General features: G+C 37.6%; 1 protein-coding gene across 1 annotated transcript in view; it reads left to right on the top strand.

Annotated features, from left to right (window-relative positions):
- The window catches only part of TYRO3 (TYRO3 protein tyrosine kinase), a 107,937-nt gene that overhangs the window by 36,360 nt on the left and 46,129 nt on the right, over nt 1-25,448 (top strand). The window contains exons 5-7 of the mRNA XM_072427858.1: nt 2,765-2,851; nt 10,558-10,673; nt 20,073-20,250. Coding sequence (XP_072283959.1) covers nt 2,765-2,851; nt 10,558-10,673; nt 20,073-20,250 — 381 coding nt within the window. The remainder of the gene's footprint in view (nt 1-2,764; nt 2,852-10,557; nt 10,674-20,072; nt 20,251-25,448) is intronic.

The following is a 25,448-nucleotide window of genomic DNA, read 5'->3' as shown; positions in this document are numbered from 1 at the left end:
TTTTTTTTTTCTCTCCACAACTGTATGAATTTAAAAGTTAACCTGTCTTTAACAAAGTCAATTCACAGCATGAACCTATGATAATAAAATGTCAAAGCAGACAGGAAAACTATCTCTGAAATCATAGGAAAATCTTATCCTTCTGTTAAGGTAAAACTTACCTGCTGACTCATTTTCCTTTCTTCCTGTACTTTTTCTCTATGTGTCATTGTGGTCATCTATCACATTAATGGGTCCAACTTTTCCTGATCAGTGTGTCCTGGAATTTGGGTCAAGCCTAATTTAATTTGCAAAAAAAAGCAGCAACAAAAGCGCTCTTAAAACCATTCTTTTTTAACTTCCTTACCCATCATCTTCTGTCTCTTAAATCCCTCACTGCTTACCCCTCTTTCCATATCCCCCCTCTTATTGTGTGCTGCTTCCCCACTTTTTAGATTGCAAGCTCCTTTATGCATGGTCATCTCCTCCTCCTGTGTCACTGTCTGTATTCCTCTGTCATTTGCAACCCCTATTTAATGTACAGCGCTGTGTAATATTTCAGCACTATATAAATACTGTTTAATTTTAATCTTTCCATTTGCTATATTGACGGTTACAGAATAACCAGCAACATTCAAGGCTTCTTATAGAGATGGGACTGTTGCCCAGACAAATATGTATCTGACACTTTCTTTTTATGGATATGTTGCAATTGCATTGCACAAATCTTTTACCTGTATAAACAATAAAATACTTGCAGCTCTGGCAGTTGCACAACTTTGCACACAAGAAGACAAATTAGTTCTATGATGAGTGGTATAGTGTTTTGGAATACATAAGACATTTGTCTCCTGAACTGTCTGATCAAGTGATGGTCCTATATCTGATTGCTCTAGTTTGTTCTATCACACACAGACAATGTCCAGAACTCCAAATTATTCTTGTTCCATTCTGATTCAATGGCACTGTCCTTTTCTTTTCTCTTCACTCCCATTTTCTGTAAATTTGGTAGATCCAACCATCCAAGTTAGTAGAGTGTTCCATGGGAAGCTTATGCTAAGTGCAGTCAGATCATCTCAGTATGAACAACTGTATTTATTTATTGCCTAAAATCTCTGACAACACCCAACATAGAACATAGGCAGCACTGAAGCCTTTGCAGCTTATTGAAGATTAATAATACCTAGGATCAGCTATAGATTGGATCTGGAATGATTGCGTCTAAGCTATGCGTAGTACATAGATGTGCTTGAAGGCGAGCCAAGACATGTGCAGTGTTAATTGTGAACATACAAGTGTTGTTCCAACGAGTTCGGGCACCAAAGGAATTTCACCAGAATCTCCTATTCAGCTCTATAGAGCGGCAAATCAAATGTTAGAGCTTTAGCAAAGTATCAACATAAGTTGCATGTTTTCTATGAAAACAAATCAAGGTATGAATGTCAAAACTTTTTTTTTAAACAAGGCTTACATTTTGATGAAAAAAAAAAGAAATTAATGAATTAAAAAGAATTAATGAATGAATCTTAATCTTCTGGTTACTAAATGAAGGGCCAGTTACTGTCATACTGTCATATATATGACAGTCATATTTAATGATATATATATATATATATATATATATATATATATATATAAATTTTAAGTTGTGGCCAGTGGAAGATACCTAGTGCCAGTTGTCAGTGAACTGGGAGGGCAGAGGAGGGAGGTCTGGTAAAGTCAGTTAAATAAATATTACCCATTAATCATTATATTAACCATCTTAAACATCAATCATTTGTGCTGGAGAAAATGTATACCATTCCACCATTAGTGGGAGGAATAGTTGATATCAGTGGGATGTAATGTTCTGCTTTTGTTGTCAGTGGGAGATATTGGACCTGAATTATTAAAGCTCTCCAAGGCTGGGGAAGATACTTTCATCAGTGAATCTGGGTGATCCAGCAAACCCGTAATGGATTACTTAAGTCATTTGATATTTGTTAGCAAACATTTTTAATCCTGGTCCAAATCCATTACAGGTTGGCTGTATCACCGGGCTTCACTGATGAAAGTGTACCTGCACCGAAAGATTAAATTTGAACTTCAGGCAAACGGTTATTATAGATGAAACATATATACATGATTTGTTTTACCCCATAGAATTTCATTTTCCTTACATCTAGTTTTGATATTGAAATGTTTCTTCTGGACAGGCAGGGATCCTCATTCCTCATTTTTCTTTACTTACGTTTAGTAACACTTTCAGGTCTTGTTCTTTCTCTAGCTTGAGGTAGACCATGAAAGGGGAAGCAGCAATCTAATGAGATCCTCTCCGTGTGCCAGTCTACTTTCTGTTCCTGAAATAGTTCCCCATGTTAGCTCAAGAACGCTGCAGCACAACTCTTTGTCCTGCTTCTCATTCCATTAGTCTGGGCTCTGTTGTACAGTTATTACAAGAGGCAGTGGATACACACACTGCTTGTATAAAAATACTTTATTGTAATTAATTCATTGAGATCAATCTTTCATCAGGTTTATTAAACAAAGGTACCAAATAATATGTGCTTTATACAATGAACTATATTATCTAGTTAAGCTTGGATGAACTCTGATCGCATAGGAGCAGAAAAAATGTCATGTATAAGATTAATGAATGTAAATTTTAACCAAAAAAGTCCTAGTTATGAAAACTAGAAAATGTGTAAAATTTAAGTGGTTGGGGAATCAATGAATGAATTCCTTTTCATGAATCAACCCTTTAACGGTGTTCATACAATTTACTACCATTAATGTTTCTCCATAGGTATTAGACAAACCACGTACTTCTCTTGTGAAGCTCACAACTCAAAGGGAGTATCGTCATCAAGGGCTGCTGTTGTCCATGTTAAAGGTAAGAGCTCTCTATGAATCCCTTAGCTTTTTCATATGTTATACTATAATAATTTCTAATTCAGATTGAGTATTATAACTGATGACAAATTGCATATTCATTTTGTAGCTAGATACAATTTGCTTATCCAAGAGTTTAACTATAGTTTTCTGCTGATTCATATCAGTTGGCTTGTTAATAATTTGGCTTTAATAATACAAATTGGCAATCAAAAATCCGGCAACCAATCGATGTATCGATTATATCAATTATCGATGGCCGGATATTCGATTGTCAACCTGTATCGTATTCTGATGACTACATGTGTTAAGTATAGTGATTATTGGTAGGAGTTCCTAAAATTTGAAAGTTATTTTAAAGGTTTCTCTATGTTGAAAAGGTTGAGAAAGGCTAAGCTTGAGTGTAAATGACTGCAATTGGGCAAACCATAACATTTCCATGAGCGGCAGATTTAAACCATATGAATAAAAGATGGCCAGTGTAAGCACCCCTGGCAGTGGTAGTTTGCCCTTTCATTTTAGTTGGTATAAAAATATTAATGCCTAACTCCCCTCATTTTGTTTTTCCGTTATTGTTAGACTAGGCCAGAGCCATGATTTCTATCAAGGTTTTTATTCTGTCTGTAGCCCCAATAAGAAAACATTATACATTGCCATAAATTCTAACCATTACCAGCTTTACTACTAGTATATTTTTAGTTATGGCTGTCATATTTATGGAAACTCTTCTCAATAGAAGCACAGAAGGCTCTGACCGACCCAAGGTTCTTGTTCTTCTTACCTGCATCCAAAATCAAATAAAACAGGCTTTAACTACTTCGCTATGAAACTACAATATCTTTCACAATAGTTCTCCTTTAAGTGTTATTTCTGCCCTTGTTGAATTATTTATGTTAATTTGTTACACATAATCCTTAAAGGACACCGTTATTATTGTTATTATAGTTTCTATTTCTGAAGCACCAACATAATATGCAGTGCAACACAATCAATAGAAGAGAGCCCTGCCCAAATTTTTGCCGTTTCATACTTACTCAGCTAAAGCTGTTCCTGTACAGCCGTATATATTTATTATACGTTAGGTAAATGTACCAGTTTAGTTAAATTTTAATGAGTACCATTGGGTACAGTTTTAATAATACCCAAAAGCATTGTTATTACTGGTAATTATTTAAGCGTTATGTAGTTTGCCTGATACTTATTACTACCTTCTTCTGCATGATTTTCAATCTGTAAACCAATTGGTGTACGTCGAGCCATCATTGACACAAAGCTCCAGTAAAAACGTTTATGGGTGTGTACAAGGATTCATCTCCATTACATATTTAGGGTGGAAGTGTACAAGGACGAATTCCTGGGTGCCGGTTGTTATGTATTGCTTAGGGTGGATACCAATGGTGTATATGGACAGGGAAATATCTGTCTGCCCTTTGACTTGGGCTGGATAATTAGGACCTGACATAATTCTCCCGAAGTGATGATAACAACACCCAGTAGTCAGTTTGGTCCTTCCCTTTTTATTTTCAAGCAGTTTCCCCAGAAAAAAGTTAGCCGAGTGTATAAGGAGGACAGGATTACTGGGAAGGAAAGACACCGGTATCTTAAAGGCTCTGAGGCTACATTAAAACCCGATGTGAAGACACTAATGAGTCGCTTTAACCAGAATACATACCAACAAAAAAATATCTGCTTGCAGATAGCTCTTCATTTACTATTGTCACTCGTCAATACAGAGACACCTGCAGTATTTACTACCCACCATCTGGTGATTTTACTAGTAACTGTGGACGCCTGCAACTTCCACTTATCATCATGTCGCATATCCCAATGAAGCATTTCTCAGACCTAAACTAAAGCTCCTTTCAGTTACTAATATATTTTCAAAATACCCACGGACCTCCGTTTTTCTCCCTTGTTTTCCCCTCAGACCGCCATACGGTGATACATTTCCTTCTATAGCTTCACAATATTTTTAGATCTTTCTAACAGCACTAGCTAACAGCACTGGCATACCCTGACACGGAGATTTCTTCATGTCTCTCCTTTTTTTTTACTCCATTCATCATGATTGTGCCTCTATTTTGATCTCAATTATTCCCTAAAGAAGCCTCAGCCTGACACATATATTATATGTTGTGTTATTATTTCACTTGTTTGCATGCAGCTAGCATAGTAGGTCTATGTTATTATTAGGGCTACAAAAAACAGACATTAAATCTTTTTCACTTCTGCCTTTTCCCTCTTCCTTAAAATTCAATTGGTATAATCCAGGCTAGGTGAACAAACCATCAATATATGAACTCGAAGACCCCTCCCGGAAATTAATCTTTCCTAAATCAAATTCTATTACTTTTATTTACCCTTCCAAAAAACTGTTTGCTGGCAAATTAAGCAGATTTTCATATTGCCTTTGTAAAGAACTACAATCCTCTTGGCCAGTTATTGTTTACTGTGCAATCTTTGTGTACTTGTCACTGTAGTCCAGGCATGGGCAAACTACGGCCCGCGGGCCGTATACGACTCAATAGGGATGTTTTTCCGTCCATTTGCGTATTCTGCGGCTCTGGCCGGTACCACCCCGAGCAAGGTCAAGAGAAGGACCCCGCCGGGGGGGCGCACCGGCCAGAGCCGCGAACACGTCTCCGGACTCCAGCCTGCGATGGGAGAGTGGGCCGGATGTGTCCCTGCATACATCCCCCCCACTCTCCTATCACAGGCTGTAAGCTTGCGATGGTAGAGTGGGCGGGGTTATGCCATTGTGATGTCACGTTCAGGGGTGTCATGATGGCATAACCCTGCCCACTCTACCATCGACCCGGCCCCTCTGGCAAATTTTTTTTCAGACTGTGGCCCTGACTAAAAAAAAATTTTGCGCACCCCTGCTGTAGTCTGTAGTAGGGATGATGCAGAGATGGCTTCGTACCCCTCTTCCTCAGGCTATATTCCTTTAAAGAACCTGCAAGTACAAAAATGTTCTATTGGCCTGCCCAATGTCCTCCCCTCCATCACATAGGGACTAAATATCCTATAGTCCAAGACAAAAACTAGGGGAGTTAAAAAAAGCTTTAGGCGAACATACGAAACGTGCATGGAACATAAGGCATCTCCGGATCAATATGTATTTTTTGCATTTATTAAACAGAACCATATTTTTGATATATATATCAGACCAAAAGCAAACAAATAAGTATAATTTGTTTGAGTTTACTTACACTTGAAATATTTGCATAACTCTCCCCAAGTAGAACGTTTCCAGTGGGTGGCTGTATAGTATCTCCCTGTTATAATGGCTTTGATATTGGTAGAAATGAAGGGGTTACATGCTGAAGAATCAGAGTCTAGAAATAGTCGAATGATTTATATAATGGCTTATGAGTAAATTTAGCTGTACATTGGCGGCAGTTTTATGCTTTGGAAATGAATTGCTTGTGGATTCAGAATATACTTCCTTTAATAAGCGGAACCTTAAGTGGATAACCCCTTCCTGTGTTACTTTCAACACTATATATAGTGCAAAAATCTATACTGCTCATTCGCTTCCCTCCGAGGAAAGAAAAAAATGTATTGTGCACAGTCACTGAGGCAGAAATTGGCTTCCAGATATATAAAAGAAGATTTCATTTACAGAAAAAATATCTGTTGCATTCCGCACTTCACTGATTGGACCCCTCTCTGTTGCTGGCAGAATGTCGTCTGATGTAATGATCTCCCTTACAACCAAACACCAACCAATCGGCAGCTGTTGGGGGGGGTCAGCTACAAACCATGACAACTTTCCCATGTGATCTCCAATTTGCCATTTGGCGTTAATCATGTGATTTACCTTTGTGATCGAAACAGGATTAAGAAGGGCATAGAAGGACTATTTGGTTCTGCTCGGAGGCTATTGTGTAGTTGATGTTGTCAGCTGATGAGTTGGCCCACATTTGTTAAAGACCACATTCATTACAATATTTTTGTACAATTGTTGACTATTATATAGTGTGAAGTATTTCCAAAAAAATCCTCTTCGTATATAACAGTTGGGTCGTCTACAAAATAAGGCTTTGTGGAGTACAGGGGGAGACACTTGTTCCTTTCAGCTCTTTTGGGGATGCAATGAGCGCTGTATATACAGAGTTTCATGGCACTACCCACTGGCACTATTTGGTATCTGGTACTGCCACCTATTTATACCGGTAAAACCACACTCCTCCACCATCAACCTTGATGATTTAACGTGAATCTGTTTGCAGCTTTGGAAACAGTAGTTCTTTTCTTTGTTGCAGTTGAGGAGATTCAACACTAATTTTGTACTGTCACCAAATCAAAATTTTAGGGGAAGATCCCATTTTATTAGCTCTCCCCAAAACAAGAGGTATGGGAACATATTCTAAAAGAGCCACTTGTCTCGAGGACAATAGTCTAGGGAGGGAATTCTCCTTTACTTTGGTAGATTTTTCTTCTTGCTTCTCTGGGACAGGAAGTGATGGGAAATTTTACCAAATGGTACGCAACAGAGGATAATTTGACAGTTTGAACTCTTCCCTACTATAATAAATAGGAGTACATACACTTGTTATATAAATTACATTGAAGAGGACTTCAGTGTTTTACAAAAGGGCAATGTAAGCAGGTAGAGGTGTTTTTGAATTGTTTGCAGTATGTTGTTTAACAAAGGGTACGTACCCCTGTTCCAAACCAGTGGTGCAGATTAGAAAAGTCAAAACCTCTAATCTACGTACTGGTTTAGTTCAATCCAGGTGCTGAAGACATTGACCCTCCAAGGCTGGAGAGATTACACTTTCATCAGAGAAGCTGGGTAATCCGGCAAACCTGGAATGGATTTCCTAAAATGAATTAGCTTTTTCTAGCAAATGCTTAATCCTGAACCAGATCCATTCCAGGTTTGCTGAATCACCCAGATTCACTGATGAAAGTGTATCCTGTCCAGCCTTTGGATAGCTTTAATAAATCATGGTCATTGGATCAGCATGACAGCCAAGGGAGCAGTACAAATTTCCTTCATGCTAATCTTTTTTGTAGCTAATGGAACAACTCAATGACCCCAAAATAAAGCTTAATTAAAAGACAAATGGCAACTTAAAAACTTTGAAAATATTTTGTAATTGTTTTTTTACTTGTTCACAACAGATGAAGTGATACAGTAGCATTGTGCAGACTCAGGTAATCTAGTTGGATCGTGATTTTTAGAGAAAAGGCTGCAGGGTGGGAATAGATCGTCATCCTGATAGCTGGGAACAGAATTTTGTAGAAGGAATGCAAGTCTGACAATAGAAGGTTTTCCAGCAATGGGTTAGCTTGCTGTTTGTTATGCATGTCCATGCTTCAGCTGTGCGCTTATGGATGAAGACAAAGAGAATCTAGGTCAGGGCTAAAGAAAGTGGGTGAGCCACTGATCTGTGCAACCACAAACACGTGTAGATATCCCCATTGGAAGAGATCTAACAAAGCTGAAAATTTATGATGTCTTTGCTAAAAAGTGACCATGCTGTGTGAGGTTCCCATAGTGTATTGCACATGTATACGCCTGCTGGGGGAAATGTGATACTTCTGAGCAAAATATGGAGAAGAACTGGTAATGGAAATCGGTAATTATAAAACAAAAAATGTAACTTTAACGTAAAACTCTGGTCAAGTATATAGCAGGGATTTTTTTTATTCAATTAAATATATATGGCATGACTAGAAGCACCTTGTCATGTTTTGCATGAACCGTGGAACTAAAAGGGCGACTTTCTTAGCAGCTGTCACTCAATATTTAGAAGCTGACAGCTTCCTATCAATAGGTAATGAAGAATAGAGTTGGCTGGTCTTTGATAGGTGGAGGTCAGCTACTTAAGTTGAGTGGCAGCTATGGAAAGTTGGCCTTGTGGTTAACCAGTTCATGGAAAATGTGTCATATCCCCTGGTCATGGAGTTGCTTTTATGAATTTGTTTTAAACCTAGAAACACTGTGCATAGAAATCCCTGTGCAGTTTGAGCTTTCTACAAAATCTTTGCTAGGATCAAGTGTCATTGCTGGGGTGAATGTACGCATCAATATCCATTGCTTATATAAGATATTGCTTTGCTGTTTTACACTGAGGTTAGCGCAAATTAGCGAATTCACAATTTTATTTCTTTGCATATTTAAAGCTGAACTCCAGGCAAATGACTAAATACACAAATGAAAAGTATATAATAAAACTTCCTTACCTCCAGTACTATATATCCATCCAGTCTCCTGGCAGGTTAAGACCTGGGCATTGTTCTCTATTGCAGTTTACCTTGCTGGAATAATTTGAGCTTTTTTTGTGCATCACATACCAGATTTATGATTCCAGTGTTTTAGCATTCAGAACAAGAAGCTGTCACTGGAGTCTGCCTATATTTTACATTTTTTTTTCTATGATTAGCAATGTGCCATATTGGGAACCCCATTACAACAGTCAGTAGATTTTTCTTTCTGCCTGTTCTTGTGACAAATTTTAACTTTTGGATTTCCAGTTGCTTTCTGTGGTCCTGGAGACTGTGGTCACCAGGACAAAAAGTGAGGATAGAAATATGACAATATAGAGACAGAAGCTCAACATTTTGTTCCTTTATCTAATATGGAATAAACAGTTTTGGCTTTGCATACGCTTACATCCTCCACTTTCATAAAGGCTTCATTTTTAGTTTATAAATACTTTTTCCTCCACTAATGCACTTCAATATGCAATATTAATTCTTTGTGCATGTCTGCTACCTGGCCAAACTGTTGGCTGTATTAGTAAGCATCTGAAATAGGCACCCTCATATTTTTTTTTCTGTAGTTATGACAATCACTGTAACTCTTACCTAAAGTCCGCTTCAAAAAAATTGTTAGATCAATCAACTTAATCAAATAAAATATTTACAATATTGCTTTATGTAAAAACTAGAACGAACAACCTTTCTCAACCAGGGTTGCCTGGGACCACAGGCTTTCTCCAGAATTTGATAAAAGTTTCTTGAACTTTGGTTAATTTACCTCTTGTTTGATTAGGAGTGAATAGTTTTGGGGCCAACACAACTAGGTAGAGACGGCTACATGACTTTATTGGTGTATTCAGGTGCCATTGATGGTGGCATTTAAGCCACCACTGTAGAAGGACATTGATTCCACTGGACACGTATTTTTAGAGCCGTTTTCTCCCCCATTTACCCCTCAAAAATTAGTTTAAATAGAAGTTCCCCAAGACCTGAAATAGATTTCAAGGATTCCTCAGGGATAAAAAGGTTGGGAAAGGCTGAGCTAGAAAACGTGGGTCATAATTCTGACTTAAAAAATAAAATCAGTTCATTTTCTTCCTGGGAGACACTTGGCCACCATAATATATTGGAGTCTAAGTACAATATATAAAGCCTGCATACACAATAAAAAAAAATCCTTATCAGCTTCTCTCTGCTGGGACATATTTCATTTTTTCCTTTATTACCAATGACACACATGATACAGACATCCGTTTGCCCTTGTTCACAAGTAACCTGCTGCTTTGGTTACTGATCTAGAATGTTAAACCTATATTTTTTTATTTAGTAAACTATTTTTCTCAAAAACTCAATTGGTGAAATATTTCTACTTGAATATCCAGCTCTGCAAACCTCACGAAGTCCAGTATGCATCATGTGACAATCTTGTTTCATTAGGTGAACCTGTTTGACCAACCATGTACAAATAACGTTTGGGTTTTCTCTTTTCAGGCTTGCCTCACCCACCTTCAAATGTGATTGTGAATAAAGTGACCAGGACCACCGCAGCTGTTACATGGAGGCCAGGCTTTCACAACTATTCTGCTTTCCTATCCTGTACAATGCAGGTATGTGTAACAGTCACAACAATAGTTTTCTTGTCTCGGGTCAGTATGTGGAAAGCCTAGCTCTACTTTGTGGAATTTATTTGCAGAGTTCACTTTGAATGCCCAACCAAATGCAGAGAAAATAGGAATTACCTTTTTGCATGAACGGGTAATTAAAGTAAATCATCACACAATTTATTAAGATTCTTTTTTAGTTAATCAGTCTTAAGGTGTTTTACTATCACATCAACAAACTACTATAGTACGTGCAAAAATTGTCTCTGTCCGGAGATCTAAAACTCTATCTGCAAAGCTGGTAGTATGGGCATGCTGGTAGGGCACAGGCTTTTCTGCAAGGATGTGGCTGCCTTCTTGTCCCTGGCACTGGTTTCAGGCAATAAGCTTGTTTTTTGCAGGCATTTGCAAATGTGCAGACGTTTATAGGTGCTTTCAGGAAATTGAATGCTTTGCAAAGTATGTGAAAAAAACATTGTGGGTGATCCCCTTTAATATTCAAAGCAGATTGTTTAATAGGACCTTCCTGGATAGGAAATGGAGCAGTGAGTCTGTCTGGCTTTTCCTATTCATATCCATAAATAGTTCTTTGGAATCTGGCTGTCTAAAAAAAGAAAGGGGGAAAAGAAAAGTTGCCTCCATTCTTTGGGCAAAAACCAAACCTATACCTGCTCTCATTGGTATCAAGGGCCATAATTTGGATAGAGGCCCTCATCCTCACATTGTTACCCCAATGTTGTTAAGGTCTTTGGGTGGGGATCTCCTGTCCTGCCAATCTAGTAAGGGGGCAGCCAAGGACAGCTGTGCCCACTGAACACAATGACCGCTCTGCCCATCACTCATTGTTTACATACATAAAGCTAACCCTGTGACACCAGTCCTCAGCTGCCCCCTTGCTTGATTGGCTAAACACAATGACAGGAGCTCTCCTCTGCAGTAAATCCATTTAAATTTGCCAGTCTGAACATAGCTCAACAAGATACAGTTACAGAATCGAGTGTGTTGTTATTATTGCAAACAACTGGGATAGTCAAGCAGGAAGAATGGCTGTACTTCTATGTGTAACTTTGTAACAAGATTCACCAAGAGGAATGTGGAAAAACATCTGACCAACCCCTGAATAGTAGTGCTAAATTTGTGTCCTGGAATTGTAAATAATATATACCATACTTTTCTGCACTGTGGAGGGAAGGATTGAGGTGAAAATTTCTTTGTAGGATAACAAGTTCACTTGACCCCTGGGTGTGCTCATTATTGCCACTTAGGAGGCTGGAAATTAACTGATAATTGCAACTGGTGTTTAAAATTGGGAGCATCATTTAAAATACGCTTGTGGCAAACCTTGCAGCATGGAGTTAATGATGAGCATGATTAAAGTAGGCTGATGGGTTTATGTAGACAGAAGAATGGCAGTACAACTTAACAGCGTACTGCACAAACCATCAGTGCGATATAAGATTTCTAGCAGCAAATTCAGCCTTTTCATCCACTTTTTTAAATACAGATGTGAAAATTATCAAGTTATACATTATATTATCAGTTTTAAAGGGTTTAAATATGTTTTTCTATGTATAGTTTGAAAATACAAATTGTTAGCAGCTTTTTATATTTTTATGCAGATTTGTCTGCTGTGCAGAGCTACAGAATCTTTGTATTGTGATTTATTGCTTCTTTTTATAATGCCTACCTATGCTTGCACCAACTCTTTAAAACCAATGCACTCCATGTGTGGTTGATATCTCATCAGAATGGCTGTCCGGTCTACTGCACAGCTCCCTCTAGTGGGCAGTCTACAAATGTCTATATTTTGTGTGTGTGTGTGTGTGTGTTAGTTATGTATTTTTTCAACCTAACCTACTATGTAACTGTATTCTATTTATATATATAAAAAAATTTAATCTGTAAAAATATGAAAGTATCAAAATAATACAATATTTTTAGGAAATATGTTCTTGGTCAAAATACAATAAACTTTCACTTAATAAGTGAACAAACAGTGCAATAGTAAAATATTACCTTGTGAATGTCAGGACCAGAGGTTTTTTTTGTGTATTTTCTGGACACATATCTGACTGCATGCCAGGTCACTTGTGAACAGTCACTCAGGAATGGGGCAAAGTACAAGTTCCACCTCACAGGACAGTGTATGTAAATGGACTTTACAGCTTGTTTTAATATATATTTTGCATGTTGCTTTACAGATATTTTAAATGTAACTTTTAAAAGTATGAGCATTCCATTGGGACATTAGTTAGGTTTGAAAAGCAAGGATATTTCTGCAGAAATATGTTCATCTTCACACATTTTAAGACCGTCGGAGTTATCAATAAAGCTACATACACACGTGTGAATTTTGTCGCTGGCAATGATTTTTCATGGCGAACGAATGAGCATTGTGCACTCAGCAACTGTTCTATTCTATGAGAGGGAAGGATAAGCGAGTAGCACCCCGCTGTGCTCCCCCTATTGACGGGTAAAGCGGTCATTCCAAATCCTTGTACAGGTAGTCCCTGGGTTACATACAAAATAGGGACTGTAGGTTTGTTCTTAAGTTGAATTTGTATGTAAGTCAGAACAGGTACATTATTTTATTAAATGCAATTAATGCAATAAATGCAATTATATGTGTGTGTGTATATATGTGTGTGTATGAATATGTGTGTGTGTGTATATGTGTATGAATATGTATGTATGTGTGTGTGTATGTGTGTATGTGTGTGTGTGTGTATATATATATATATATATATATATATATATATATATATGACTGGTGACTTCATCTTCTGTTTTCACGACTTAAACTGATCTAAGATTTACAGATTGCTCAAGGAACCCCTAGCAACCTCTGGAGGAAACATTGGCTTAGAGAGAACTTGTTCCTTCAATAATATAAAGCCCCTTTTTATCCATATTTTCAGGGGCCTTCTAGTCCCCGGGTTACATACGAGATAGGGACTGTAGGTTTGTTCTTAAGTTGAATTTGTATGTAAGTCAGAACAGGTACATTATTTTAATAAATGCGATTAGGACAGATGTTTGTCTCAACATATTATTAGGCAGCATGGTGTCAGTTACTGTATAAAATTCTTACTGTGAGCTAATCACAAACAAAAAAAAATGTGGACATTCATTAACTTCTGGAGCAAGCTGTGCTTTGATATGCAAAAAGAAACAACTGCAGATTTTGTCTTGGTCATTAAAGAGTTACAAGAGGCTGCAGAAAGAGCTCACCCCCTAAGATCAGCCACAACCTCAGCTGTGTATAGCAAAAGATTTCTTCTGCAAGTAATGTGAAGTGCCCCCTCCCCCCCCTTCAAGCCTCAGTTCTGCACACAGTGAGCAGGAAGCCCGTTCGTATTTAGGAGGCGTCCATATGTTGAATGTCTGTAACCTGGGGACTACCTGAACAGGGATTATGACTGACTGATGAACAACGCTGGGCAACCATTGTACATGTGTCAGATTCTCAACCGAGACCAACAAGACGATTCGTCTTGGGTGACCATTATCAGATTTGTCTACGTAGCCTTGGAATTGGCCGGGGCTCTTTACAAGTTTTTAATGGTTACATTTTTTTTTTAAATTTTTACCTTTATCTTATAGTTTACTTTTTCTCTTTTTTTTTTTAACTTCATTTTTTATTGTCTCAAATGGGTAATTGCCTCTATCATCTTCACTCTGTGAGTAGAGCACTTTTGGGTTTAATGTAGTGAGAAATTAGTACAGGAACCATGAAGGGTGTGGGGGCGGGGGGAATAGGGGATGCCTACAGAACCTTTTGAAATAAGCTACTGCCTATGTTGGAAGTTGTGAGCTTATTTTTACCCTGGCAATATGTTGCAAGTCAGTGCAAGTGAATCTTCAACTTTTTTCCCACCCTGGCTAAAAAAAAAAAAAAAAAAAAAGTTAGACCTGTTTGCCCCTTTGTTTTGGTGACCGTTGTTACATAAAAAAGTAGTGATAGTTCTTTACTTAGAACCAAAGGTTAGGGGCAATATTCCATGGGGACATGTTCTGGGCATATTGACCCAATGTTACAGATTTCCACCAGCAGATGGCGATCAAGGCATCCTTTCTCATGTTTACCAGGCTAACCTATGTCCACTGGTCAACCAATGTGCACAAACGCTGTAATCAACATGAAAAAGTAAAGAAATTGATAAAAATATAGTTACCTAACACCCAACCTGTTCTTATGGCCACTTGAGGTAGTTGACATCACATTTCTGGGAAATGAGGAACCTTTGTGAAGAGTTAGAACAACCTTTTTATTGTGGAGGACTCCTTGAAATAACTTTTGTGTCTTGGGGATCCCCGACTCTATTTACTATATCCACAGCTAACAGTAGCATGGTGGTCAGTAAATAAAATGCCTCCTATATTACCAACCATTGCAAAGACAGAAAGATCATTGGTGTTGGTTAAACTAACCTAAGAGAGACAAACTGAGAGCAACCTTTGAAGGTAGAGAAACACTTGAATTAGAACATTCCTCTAGCAATCTAAGTATTTTATAATCTGTTGATGTCTATATGGTGCAGTGTTTCTTGACCATTTTTTTAACATGGGGGAACCCTTGAAATAACTTTTAGGTCTTGGGGAACCCCGGCTATAATTACTATATTCACAGCTCACAGTATATTAGTGTGGTGGTTATTAGAAAGAATGTCATCCTTACAGATAGCCAAAAAGATCATTGGTGTCACTTAAACTGGACTGAGATTACAGAGTTAAGAGTAGTTTCCTTATATATATATATATATATATATATGTGTGTGTATGAATATGTGTGTGTGTGTATATATGTATGTATGTGTGTGTGTGTGTGTGTGTGTGTATATATATATATATATATACTGGTGACTTCATCTTCTGTTTTCACGACTTAAACTGATCTAAGATTTACAGATTGCTCAAGGAACCCCTAGCAACCTCTGGAGGAAACATTGGCTTAGAGAGAACTTGTTCCTTCAATAATATAAAGCCCCTTTTTATCCATATTTTCAGGGACCTTCAATTGTCATTTAATCTCCATTTTGCATTCTGTATAATATAAATTCTGAATTTACTATTTTTCATCCTTTTTTTGCTCTGTGTTAGTCACAACGCTGAAGTATTAATTGCCCGAGTGTATAAAGTGGATGTTTCTCTGGAGCCCCGTGAAGTCTACAGGTTACTATAGTAACCTGCGGGGTGCCATAGAGAGAAACAGATAAATCCCTCTGTAACGTACATATCTAGCGTAATCCTCATACATGTGGACAATGTGCCGTTGTTATGCTAATGCGTGGCATTGGACGTTTTAACCCTGTTCTTTTCAAAAGGCGGCGCATTGTTTTCTTTGTGGTGTTTAAAGTAGAAAAATCAGGTTAATGGTTGTGTTGTTCTGATCAGTGTGTGGCTTGGTGAATCCGCTGACTCAGAGTTTTATGGCTCTGACTCATATCGTTATCTTCTTCAAGATAAAAATACGTTTTTTTTTCCAATCTGCAGCAACAGAAGCACAAGCTACTCATGGTTTCATGGTGTCTGTGGATATTAGATGACCAAATCCCAATCCAGACTTTTTTTCGGGTAGATAAGGCAACAGTCTAAGGGTTTTTTGGATAGTTTATCACACAAAAGAGAAAGTGTTAATTGCAAAGAGAATAGGAGGAAAAGATATGAGATGTGGAATTTATATTTTCTGATTTGTGATAGATGAAGCCCTCACTGATCTCTGTAGCTGCAGGCACTATGGAGCAATTCATCTTTAGATTTTTCAGCACTGATGTAATGTAGCCATTCGGCTTCCTTTTGTTCCCCCTCCTGGCTGTGACTCGGCAGCCTTCCAAGTCTCAGCCACACATTGGGGGTGTTGGAAGCAAGTTAAGCTGTACATTAATGTGAGAAGCATTTTTGGTAGAAAGTATAGAAGTCTTGTTTTATTGGAGCTCTTTCCCACAAAAATGTTAGTATATGTAGATTTGTGAACTCTAGGTAGGTCTAAAAAGCACACTAATACTCTATATTTGAAATATTAAAGTTCTATATTCAATAACATAATCCTAAATAAATTTTATATTACTGATATTACTACACAGTATTTATATAGCGCCAACATATTAAGCAGTGTTGTACAAAGTTCATAGTCATGTCACGAACTTTCCCTCAAAGGACAATCTAATGTCCCTACCATAGTTAAATGTCATTGCCTCAATCTTGTGGGGGGGGGGACTAATTAACTGCATGTTTTTGGAATGTGGAAGGAAACATAAGAACCCAGAGAAACTTTACAGCCATTTGCAGTTGTCCACATAGCTGAGTGGGAGAAGAAGAAACATCACAAGCAACATCAGTTCATTTTTCATAGGAAGCATGAGGATAGGGTTAGAGCCGTGACTGCTATTGGCTCATCATTGTACTGCTGCTTCCTTACTGTTCAATCGTGGGCTGTGGGTAGAATTATGAGAGCCTGGACTCAGAAGAAAGGGGTTGAATGATGTTGGTTGTTATTCAGCCTGGAAGAGAGGACATCTAGTGGCAGAATGTGGTATTACAGAGACAGCTCCAAATTAAAGGTGATGTTTGCTGCAAAAGCATTTTTTCCCCCTCATGAGCTATTAAATATTAATCGTGGTATTCCACTTTAATGCGCTTGATTCATAAAATTTTATTATTAGACTTACTTGAAGATCCTGCAAATTATAACATTGTGAAATGTATTTCCTAGAATAGCATGACAATGCTAACCAACTGCACTGCAAGCAAAAGTAGTGTTGTCACCCTTTACACCCAGGGTGCATGCTGAATGTCAGCCAGCCCATAAGCTCTTCCTATGGCTTTAGTATTCTTTATTGATAGCAGCTCTGGGAGACCTCCAACGGTGGAAAATACCCAAAACGGATAAGAAGTCTTATACTATATAGCAATGTTAGCCACAGAGAATTGCCAATAGAGTTACCTCATATCATCCTATAGATCTGTTCTAAAGACAGAGAAGTCATCTAACCTTAAATTTTATTATATATATATATATATATATATATATAACTGGATGAAACTTAATCACAACGCAATACAAATATTTCTACATGATACCCAGTATGATTATAAAATGCTCACATTCCATATAAAATGGTCATATAGATTTATAGGCCTGGTTGATACTCTTGCTTGCAATTAACACTGGAACACAGACTAGAACTAGCACATAGTAATGTATGCATGTCTGTAGAACGATATGGGATGCATGGCCCCCAGGGGACCCATTTGTTACAGCTATTTGCAGCCTCCGTCTGTGTCCCAATGGCTTTGCTTCATCCAACCAACTTACTTAGAGAAGATGTATTGCCTGAAAAGCCATAAATCTTTAAATAAAACAGAACTATGTTGTACAGAAGTAGTTGCTGTTTTATTATAATCTGCCCTGGGAGTTATGTCTTTCGGACCAAATGGTTCTCAGTGGAGTTCTACTTTAAAATGTCCCAAGGATTTTAGTGTAGAAAATCAGGAGATGAGTGCCATTAAGTGGGTTATCATAGCTTATTGCAAGGCTCTTTTTACTGCATTCATTCATCTTTATTTTATAGAAGATATGGAAGAGGACCAGTCATTTTGGGTGTGCTAAGACTTCTCTTCTAGGCTTTTAATTTTCATATATAAAACAAAATGTAAATTCGCTTTCTGCATTTCTAAAATACACATTTCCCTATCAAGCACATTATTTATTGATTATTACGAAACTGGTTGTTTTGATTATTATTGAACATTCTAGGTGTTGGATTATTTTGGAACTGTAGTTCTAAACATTAAAAAAACAATGTATTATTAATTAGCAAGGATACTTTAATATGCCCTGAAATTGGAAATCATGCTGAGACAGTAAAGATTAATTTCTTAGCTATTCAGAATTTGGTTGCTTTATACAGTGCATTCAGTCAACAGTTGAAACATTCTTTAAGGAGGATACAGCTGCTTATCATTCACTGTCCCGTCAAGGTTAGGGGTAGGTTGATGACCAGGTTGTGTTTCTTAAAGCAAACCAGAACGATCTCTGATTTTCGCAAACACCATTCCTTTTACTTACTAAAGTGGCTTTTCTTTACTGAAGCATGCAGCGGTTTATTTTATAAGCACTTTGAAGTTGGTGCCGCCATCTTTACTTTGATGAAAGGATGGAGCTCATTGTCTCAGTACGTTTGCCCATATCCCATACAAACTTGCTGAGGCTGGTCACAGCTTCCTTTCTCTGCAAAAGGGACATCCTTTACATTCTGTTTGTATAGATTTTAGGAACGCACCTAATGTAACCCACAGTATAGGAGACCTAGATGGGTTTTAAATTTGTATATTAAGACAGATTCCAACTGTGTCTTCAGCTGTTTGAAGTTCAGCTTTAATATATTATCTTTATGTTGAACAGCTGCTGAAAGCATTTTTTAAATATATGCATAAATGTTCCCACTTTTACAAAACTTTGGTATTAAATTTACATATCATATTCTACCTATTGTTCAGTGTTTTCAGCTATTTTAGATTCGCCAGTTTCTGTCTGTGGGGTCTTTTAGTCTCTTTTCATTTTAATTCTATAAATCATTGATGTCTTAGAACAGGTATTCAGTATTGACTATAATGGCTAATCCAATGGTCCAGTATCCCAACGTTCCAGCCATAGGAAATGGCATTGCAACTGAATATTATACCTCATGGAGATGATTGGAATAATATTTGGTTCTCCAGTAGGCAACTCGATCTTTGGTAGTAGTCTGAGCTAGCAAATGCGCTAAGCAGAGATTCGGTTTTGAATGTGCCAAATTGGGCTTTGCCAACATTTAGGTATTTTGACATAATGAGTTGATCATCTTCTCCCAGAACCTACTTATCATTATTGATTATCCTAAACCCTGACTTACCTTTGCTGTGTGTTATTTTTGTCCTTCCTAATCTTGGTTGTATCCCAGATGCCAACAGTCACCCCTCATACTGTCTTTATTGACTGCTTTGTAGTGACGGCAGGCAGGAAACGAACCTCTTACCTAATGAGCGCACCATTGCTAATGATTGATCGCCTTATAAATTGTACACCATTATTTCATTGAAGTTCCAGGAAACACAGGACTCAAAGCTCTTGGAAATTTTGCAGTCAGTTGGAAAATGTTTCTTGCCTATCCAATCATCACTTACACTTATTGTGAATGAATTAAATATCTGCTGTTTTAAGCAAGCAATCCATTTTGATTGGGTTTTTACGTGATTAATACCCTGGTTGGTCTCAAAACTAAAAATAAGGAACGACCACCAATTCTTCTCATCTACCTTACCAACCATCTCCTAGGCTGTATTTATACATTATTATATTATAATATTCATATTGTTATTAATATCTGTTTCTGTTCCCTAATTCCATCCTCCTCTGTCTTTTAGGTTTTAGTGTTACATGACACCTATGATGTGTTCTCGCTGCATATCAATGTTCCTCCATATGCAGCCAATTTGGAAGAACTTAAGCCACTGACAAATCACAGCGTCCGCCTGCAGTGTTCTAATGAAGTGGGACCTTCTGCTTTCACTGACTGGGTGTCTTTTCAAACATTGGAATCTGGTAAGCGTTGTAATGTAAAGTACACCTTCCCTGTTGATTTGGTTGATCGGGTCGCTTTAACTGGCATGATCAAAGCTCTTCCACTTTATATGCAGATAGATAAAACATAGTGGATACAAAAGTAACTAAGTGTCCATAAACACTGTGCCTGATGGTGAGTTTTTTTTTTTTTTCAGCAACTTTTACAGCTGTTGTATTTGCATAGAAAAAAGACTGATATCGATGGAATACCTGGCTTACCACCATTCACTGGTATTGAAAATGTCACCGCGTCTAAAGATTGTAAACTATAAAATATTACATTTTTAGTTTTGGGTTTGGATACAATTCAACACTTGGAGTTTATGACCCAAAACAGTCATGCAAAACAGCAGAATGGGCTGAAATCCTTACCTTCTTCTTTAAACTTTTTCCAAGTCAGTGACTTAAAGTATTGAGTCAGCATTACAGCTAGAAAAGTAACATTTTCATGAGAGGTCAGCAGTGGTAGGCTTAAGCAAGTTTGACTGCATAGGGAGGAAAATGTAGCATGCTTCAGCTTTGCTTTATTTCAGATGGTCATAGGGCACCACAGGGCAATGCAACTTTGACATAGGGCAAAGCATCATGCTGTGTTGAAATTGAAGCAAAGCTGAAGCATCCATGGAAACAGTCTAATTGCTCCCAATGGAAAGCTTTTGCAGTGATTTTCTGACTCTTCAGAAACACTTTTGTAGTTCTTCAAACAAGGCTATTTGAAGTATGCCTGAAGCAGTGTAGACTAGGGCTATGGGGCTTTGCAGTGTAGGTTCACAAAATAACCCCAGTCTTTGTTTTACAATGGGGAGGATGAAGCAGAGTCACCTTCCGTGTGTTCTTTCCCCACCCTAATCCACAGAATGAACATACATCTCTGCAGTATCTACGTAGCCTGTGTTTACAGCACTTCTTCATACCTCCATACATAAATCATGTTAGGAGTCAGTGGATGACCCTTTTTTCCTTTCCCCAAGTTTGTGCATGCAAACATTTAATTTTCCTTTCTTATAAATTAAAAAAAAAAAACAGGAATATTCTAAATGTTTAAATTGCCAGCCATTTGCCACAACTAAAGGAGTATCTATGCTCCTAAATTATGGGGTCCCCATCTTCCATCCTATTAACGGCAGTGAGGATTCCACATTTGTGACACACCTAACAAATTGATCCCGTTCTGCACCCCTACATATGGAATACGTGCCGGCATTTTTGAAATCTGATGGAAATAGAATTACCTGTCTGTCGTACAATCGCTTCCATAATTCTTTTTTACTTAAAGAAGCATTACTGGGATTTCCGTGCTGCAAATACAGAAAATATGTCATACTTTTTTTTTTCCCTGGGGGCCTTACATTCCGAGAGTGATTCGGAGTAATTGTGCAGCTAGTATTTCAGGGAGTGATTTTACTGTAAAAATAGAGATGACTTTCAACAAATAAGCAATACGCTTGAACGTTGTTAGATTTGTATTACCTATTGCTGTGACTTGAATGAAATGAAGCACTTAGAGGTGTCGAGATAGGACAGCTTTTTATGATCTACATGGAGGTTAAAGGAAGTCTCTATTGTGGATGTGTATTGGATGCCATTTCTGGTTTCTCCTACAGGAAATACTAGTTCAATGCCCGTCATGCGGTCGTTTCAGTATAGAGTCCCTGTCCCAAACATTCCCCTTTCTGTTTAAAAGAGGGAAATATAGAGGGTCCTATTGAAGTATATTTAATTATTAATTAATATATTAATTATTGCAGAAGAAGCAGGCAATGTCCTTTCTGCGATAAAATAAACTCATCCGCTTATTCGCAATATTTTCTTCAATGCATGCGCAGCTCAGTGTTCAATGTCACCGGCATAGTCCGCCTGCTAGGAATGAGGAACTCCAAATGCTTCATTCTGATCCTGCCAATTAAAATATCCAAAGATCCTGAGCCCAGAAGAAAAGGTAAAGATTGTCTGCAACAGAGTGAGGATGGGCAATCATAATTTAAAAAATTGTGACCAAGCAAGTACTGTTTTTTTTTGTTTTTTTGCAGAAGTGACATTGCCTGTCCCTTCTGCAATAAACTTCCTAACTTTCTCCTTTTAGTTCTTCTTTAACTTTCAGTAGACTCACAAAAGTTAATTGTTGGTTATTACATATCTGCTATATAAAGAGATATGAAATTAACTCCTGTCACTGAATTTGTGGCATCCTGATGATTGGGATATTTCATTCTAGGTGACAGTTATCCATATGGCTATAAATGCTGGAGTATGTTGCAGACAGTAGGAAACTTGGTAATAAGCAAAACATATTCAACAATCTAGAACAAGTCCAGTTTAATGTCACAAACTACTACTAGCCAAAGAGAAGGTGATTTCATTCAAGTGTACTGAATAACACTGATTGCAGTGTGATGTTTAGGTCTCATTTATAAGTAGTGTGTACTGCTTCATTTCAACCACTTTCTCAGCTGCTATCATTTCCCAGCATGGGTTTATAGGGTACATGGCAGGGATGATGTCAGTATAGGTGACTGTAATGAACATATCATATAGCATATCTTAATACACATTATAGAACGGTTATGGAACTCCATTATAAACCTTTCCTTTTACTGTTAAACTGTGATTTTATTTTATCAACATGGATTTTTCATCAGAATATTTTATAGTATATAAAAAGTATTGTATACTTTTTTCTTTATATAAATTAGATGTATTTGGCACACCAAATAGATCTACTAGATGTAGTCTGCCCACCTATAGCACTAAGGTGTAGCCCAGGTGTGTTAAAGAATTGCCAATGGATATAAAGAATACTATTTGTTACACACATAAATGTAGATGTATGTTTTTACATGAAAAGTGAATGTAGTGTGTCTTTATAGAAGTCTTATGAAGTTATCAGTTTACAGCGGCACTGGAAGAGGAAGGGTTGGCACTTTACTTCCCCCACCTGCTAGATTGTAAGCTCTTCGGGGCAGGGTCCTCTCCTCCTGTGTCACTGTCTGTATCTGTCTGTCATTTGCAACCCCTATTTAATGTACAGCGCGGTGTAATATGTTGGCGCTATATAAATCCTGTTTATTAATAATAATATTTAAATTAGACTAAATACCAAATATGCTGACAGGGCAGGGGAGATGACCTGATTACCCTTTTGCCATCTCTCTATTGTCCAGCAACAGGCTAAAGGTGGCCAGACTGTAGCTCACCAGCCTTACACACAGGCCTTGTGATGCCTGGCAGGACGGAGGAAATCTTGGGAATAGTTGGACAAAATTACAGCTCCAGATTAATCAATTGCTAGATATGCTTTTCAACTCTGGTGTATTTAGCAGTTTACCTTTGAAATATGAATTCTAGGCAAAACACCTAATATACAGATGGAATATATTGAAAATTGTTGTACCTGTCAAAGAATTGTAAATTGTATCAATTTGTAGTTACTGTATATACTACAATTATACCAAGATTTTTTTCCTCTCAAAATATTTCAAAAAATAATCATGGTTTATACTCATATCACACCAGTAGAGTGTGCCTCATGTAAATTTTGTAATAAACAGTTGCCATCAGAGACATGCGTTTATTATTCACTTAACAAGAGGACACATTGACATTTAATGGTGGTCAGCAATGATGTACACATGACATAAAGGGTGGAAAAGATAATCAGACTGAGTTTTTTCACCTTTTAAATAAATGCTTTAAAAATAACACACCTTAGATGTTTTTATTCATGTAAATTATATTGACATTTCTATTGATTACTGCTTTGAATATTAGCAGTGATGGGGTGCATTGTGTGTCCTAGGTTTATACTAGAGTCAAAAATTTTCTGTTCTTTCAGGTAAAAATATATAGATCCATTTATATTCAGATCGGTTTATATTAGAGTATACACAGTTTTTCTGACAGTTGTACCATAAGACATCCCCGTCAGACAGAATAGGAGATCTGATTTTTCCTTGCTTCATTTCAAGTAAAATGTATGGGTTTTTGTTCCTCCACCCAAGCCTGCAAGGAGTAGCTGTTGATGAGCTCCATCTGTCACTTTCTTTCTTTTTATCAAAATTCCTTTTACACTGTATTACTACTTATTTGGCTCCAAGTGCTGCGGCCCTTCTGTTCCGAATTCCGAAGATCTATAGTACAGAGACTGCAAAAATGGTACCAAGTTTAAATCGGGTGCTTTTCCTGCTTACATTTAAAAAACGCATCTATTAAATCTCCCTGGAGGCAAGTGCAAAGTACAACAAATTCTTGGCCAATCAAGTGGTCAATTAGATGGTGTCTTTGATTGATTTTATGTTAATTAAAAATCTGTGCAATTTGGATTACTTAACTAAATATCCTTGAAAATTGCATTTCCATATTACCCAGGACACTTTGCACACCTGCTCAGTCCATATATTGCTCTGTCTAATGCTGACAATTTACATGACTTTGGCTGTAATTAATGCAGCACAAGGATACCAGAGGGAGAATATCTCCTGCTCACTGTTCAGTTATATTTATAATAAAATAAAATTGATGGTAAAGCTTCCTTATGAACTGTGTATGTTTTCCCCCTAAAGCAGAATAAATATAACCTAAAGTGGCATTTGTAACCAGCTTGGCGCACATAGCTCTTTGGAGAACAGAATAATCTTTCCATTCTGTGGGTTCGGTTCTCCGTGGGATTCCTCTCTGTAACATATCCAAGTGTGGCTTGTCATCTAAAAATAAGCACTATTAGACCAGGGTGGGAGGTGGGAGTTTTACATCCAGGGTTTTACTGGTAGCACTGCTTATCATTAATGTGTTCAAGTATTCATGTTCTACTTATAGGGACCTTGGTTTGGACACATTGTTGGCTCAGTGGTCATGTAGAACAAACAGCGTTTTTTTTGCAGGTACATTGCAGTTTTTAGTGTTTATCTCGGGTCCTCACGGCACACACAGGGTTCCCCCGGCCCTCGCTGTCTTACCTCAGTGATACACCTTTCAAATGCCTGCCATGGGATAAATATTTGTTTCCTTTTTTTTTGTACCCTTATTTTCTTGTGCAAGACAATTATAATAATAGTTACCCTGACCCGTGCACTGATGGGGTTTTCCATGACCCTTGCACTGATGGGCTTTTTCCCTGACCCTCGCACTGATGGGCTTTTTCCCTGACCCTCGCACTGATGGGCTTTTTCCCTGACCCTCGC

This window comes from Pyxicephalus adspersus, chromosome 12, assembly GCF_032062135.1.
Source record: "Pyxicephalus adspersus chromosome 12, UCB_Pads_2.0, whole genome shotgun sequence".
In the NCBI taxonomy this organism is placed as follows: domain Eukaryota; kingdom Metazoa; phylum Chordata; class Amphibia; order Anura; family Pyxicephalidae; genus Pyxicephalus; species Pyxicephalus adspersus.
The sequence above is the reverse complement of the archived record's forward strand: the minus strand, read 5'-3'. Positions and strand labels throughout refer to the sequence as shown.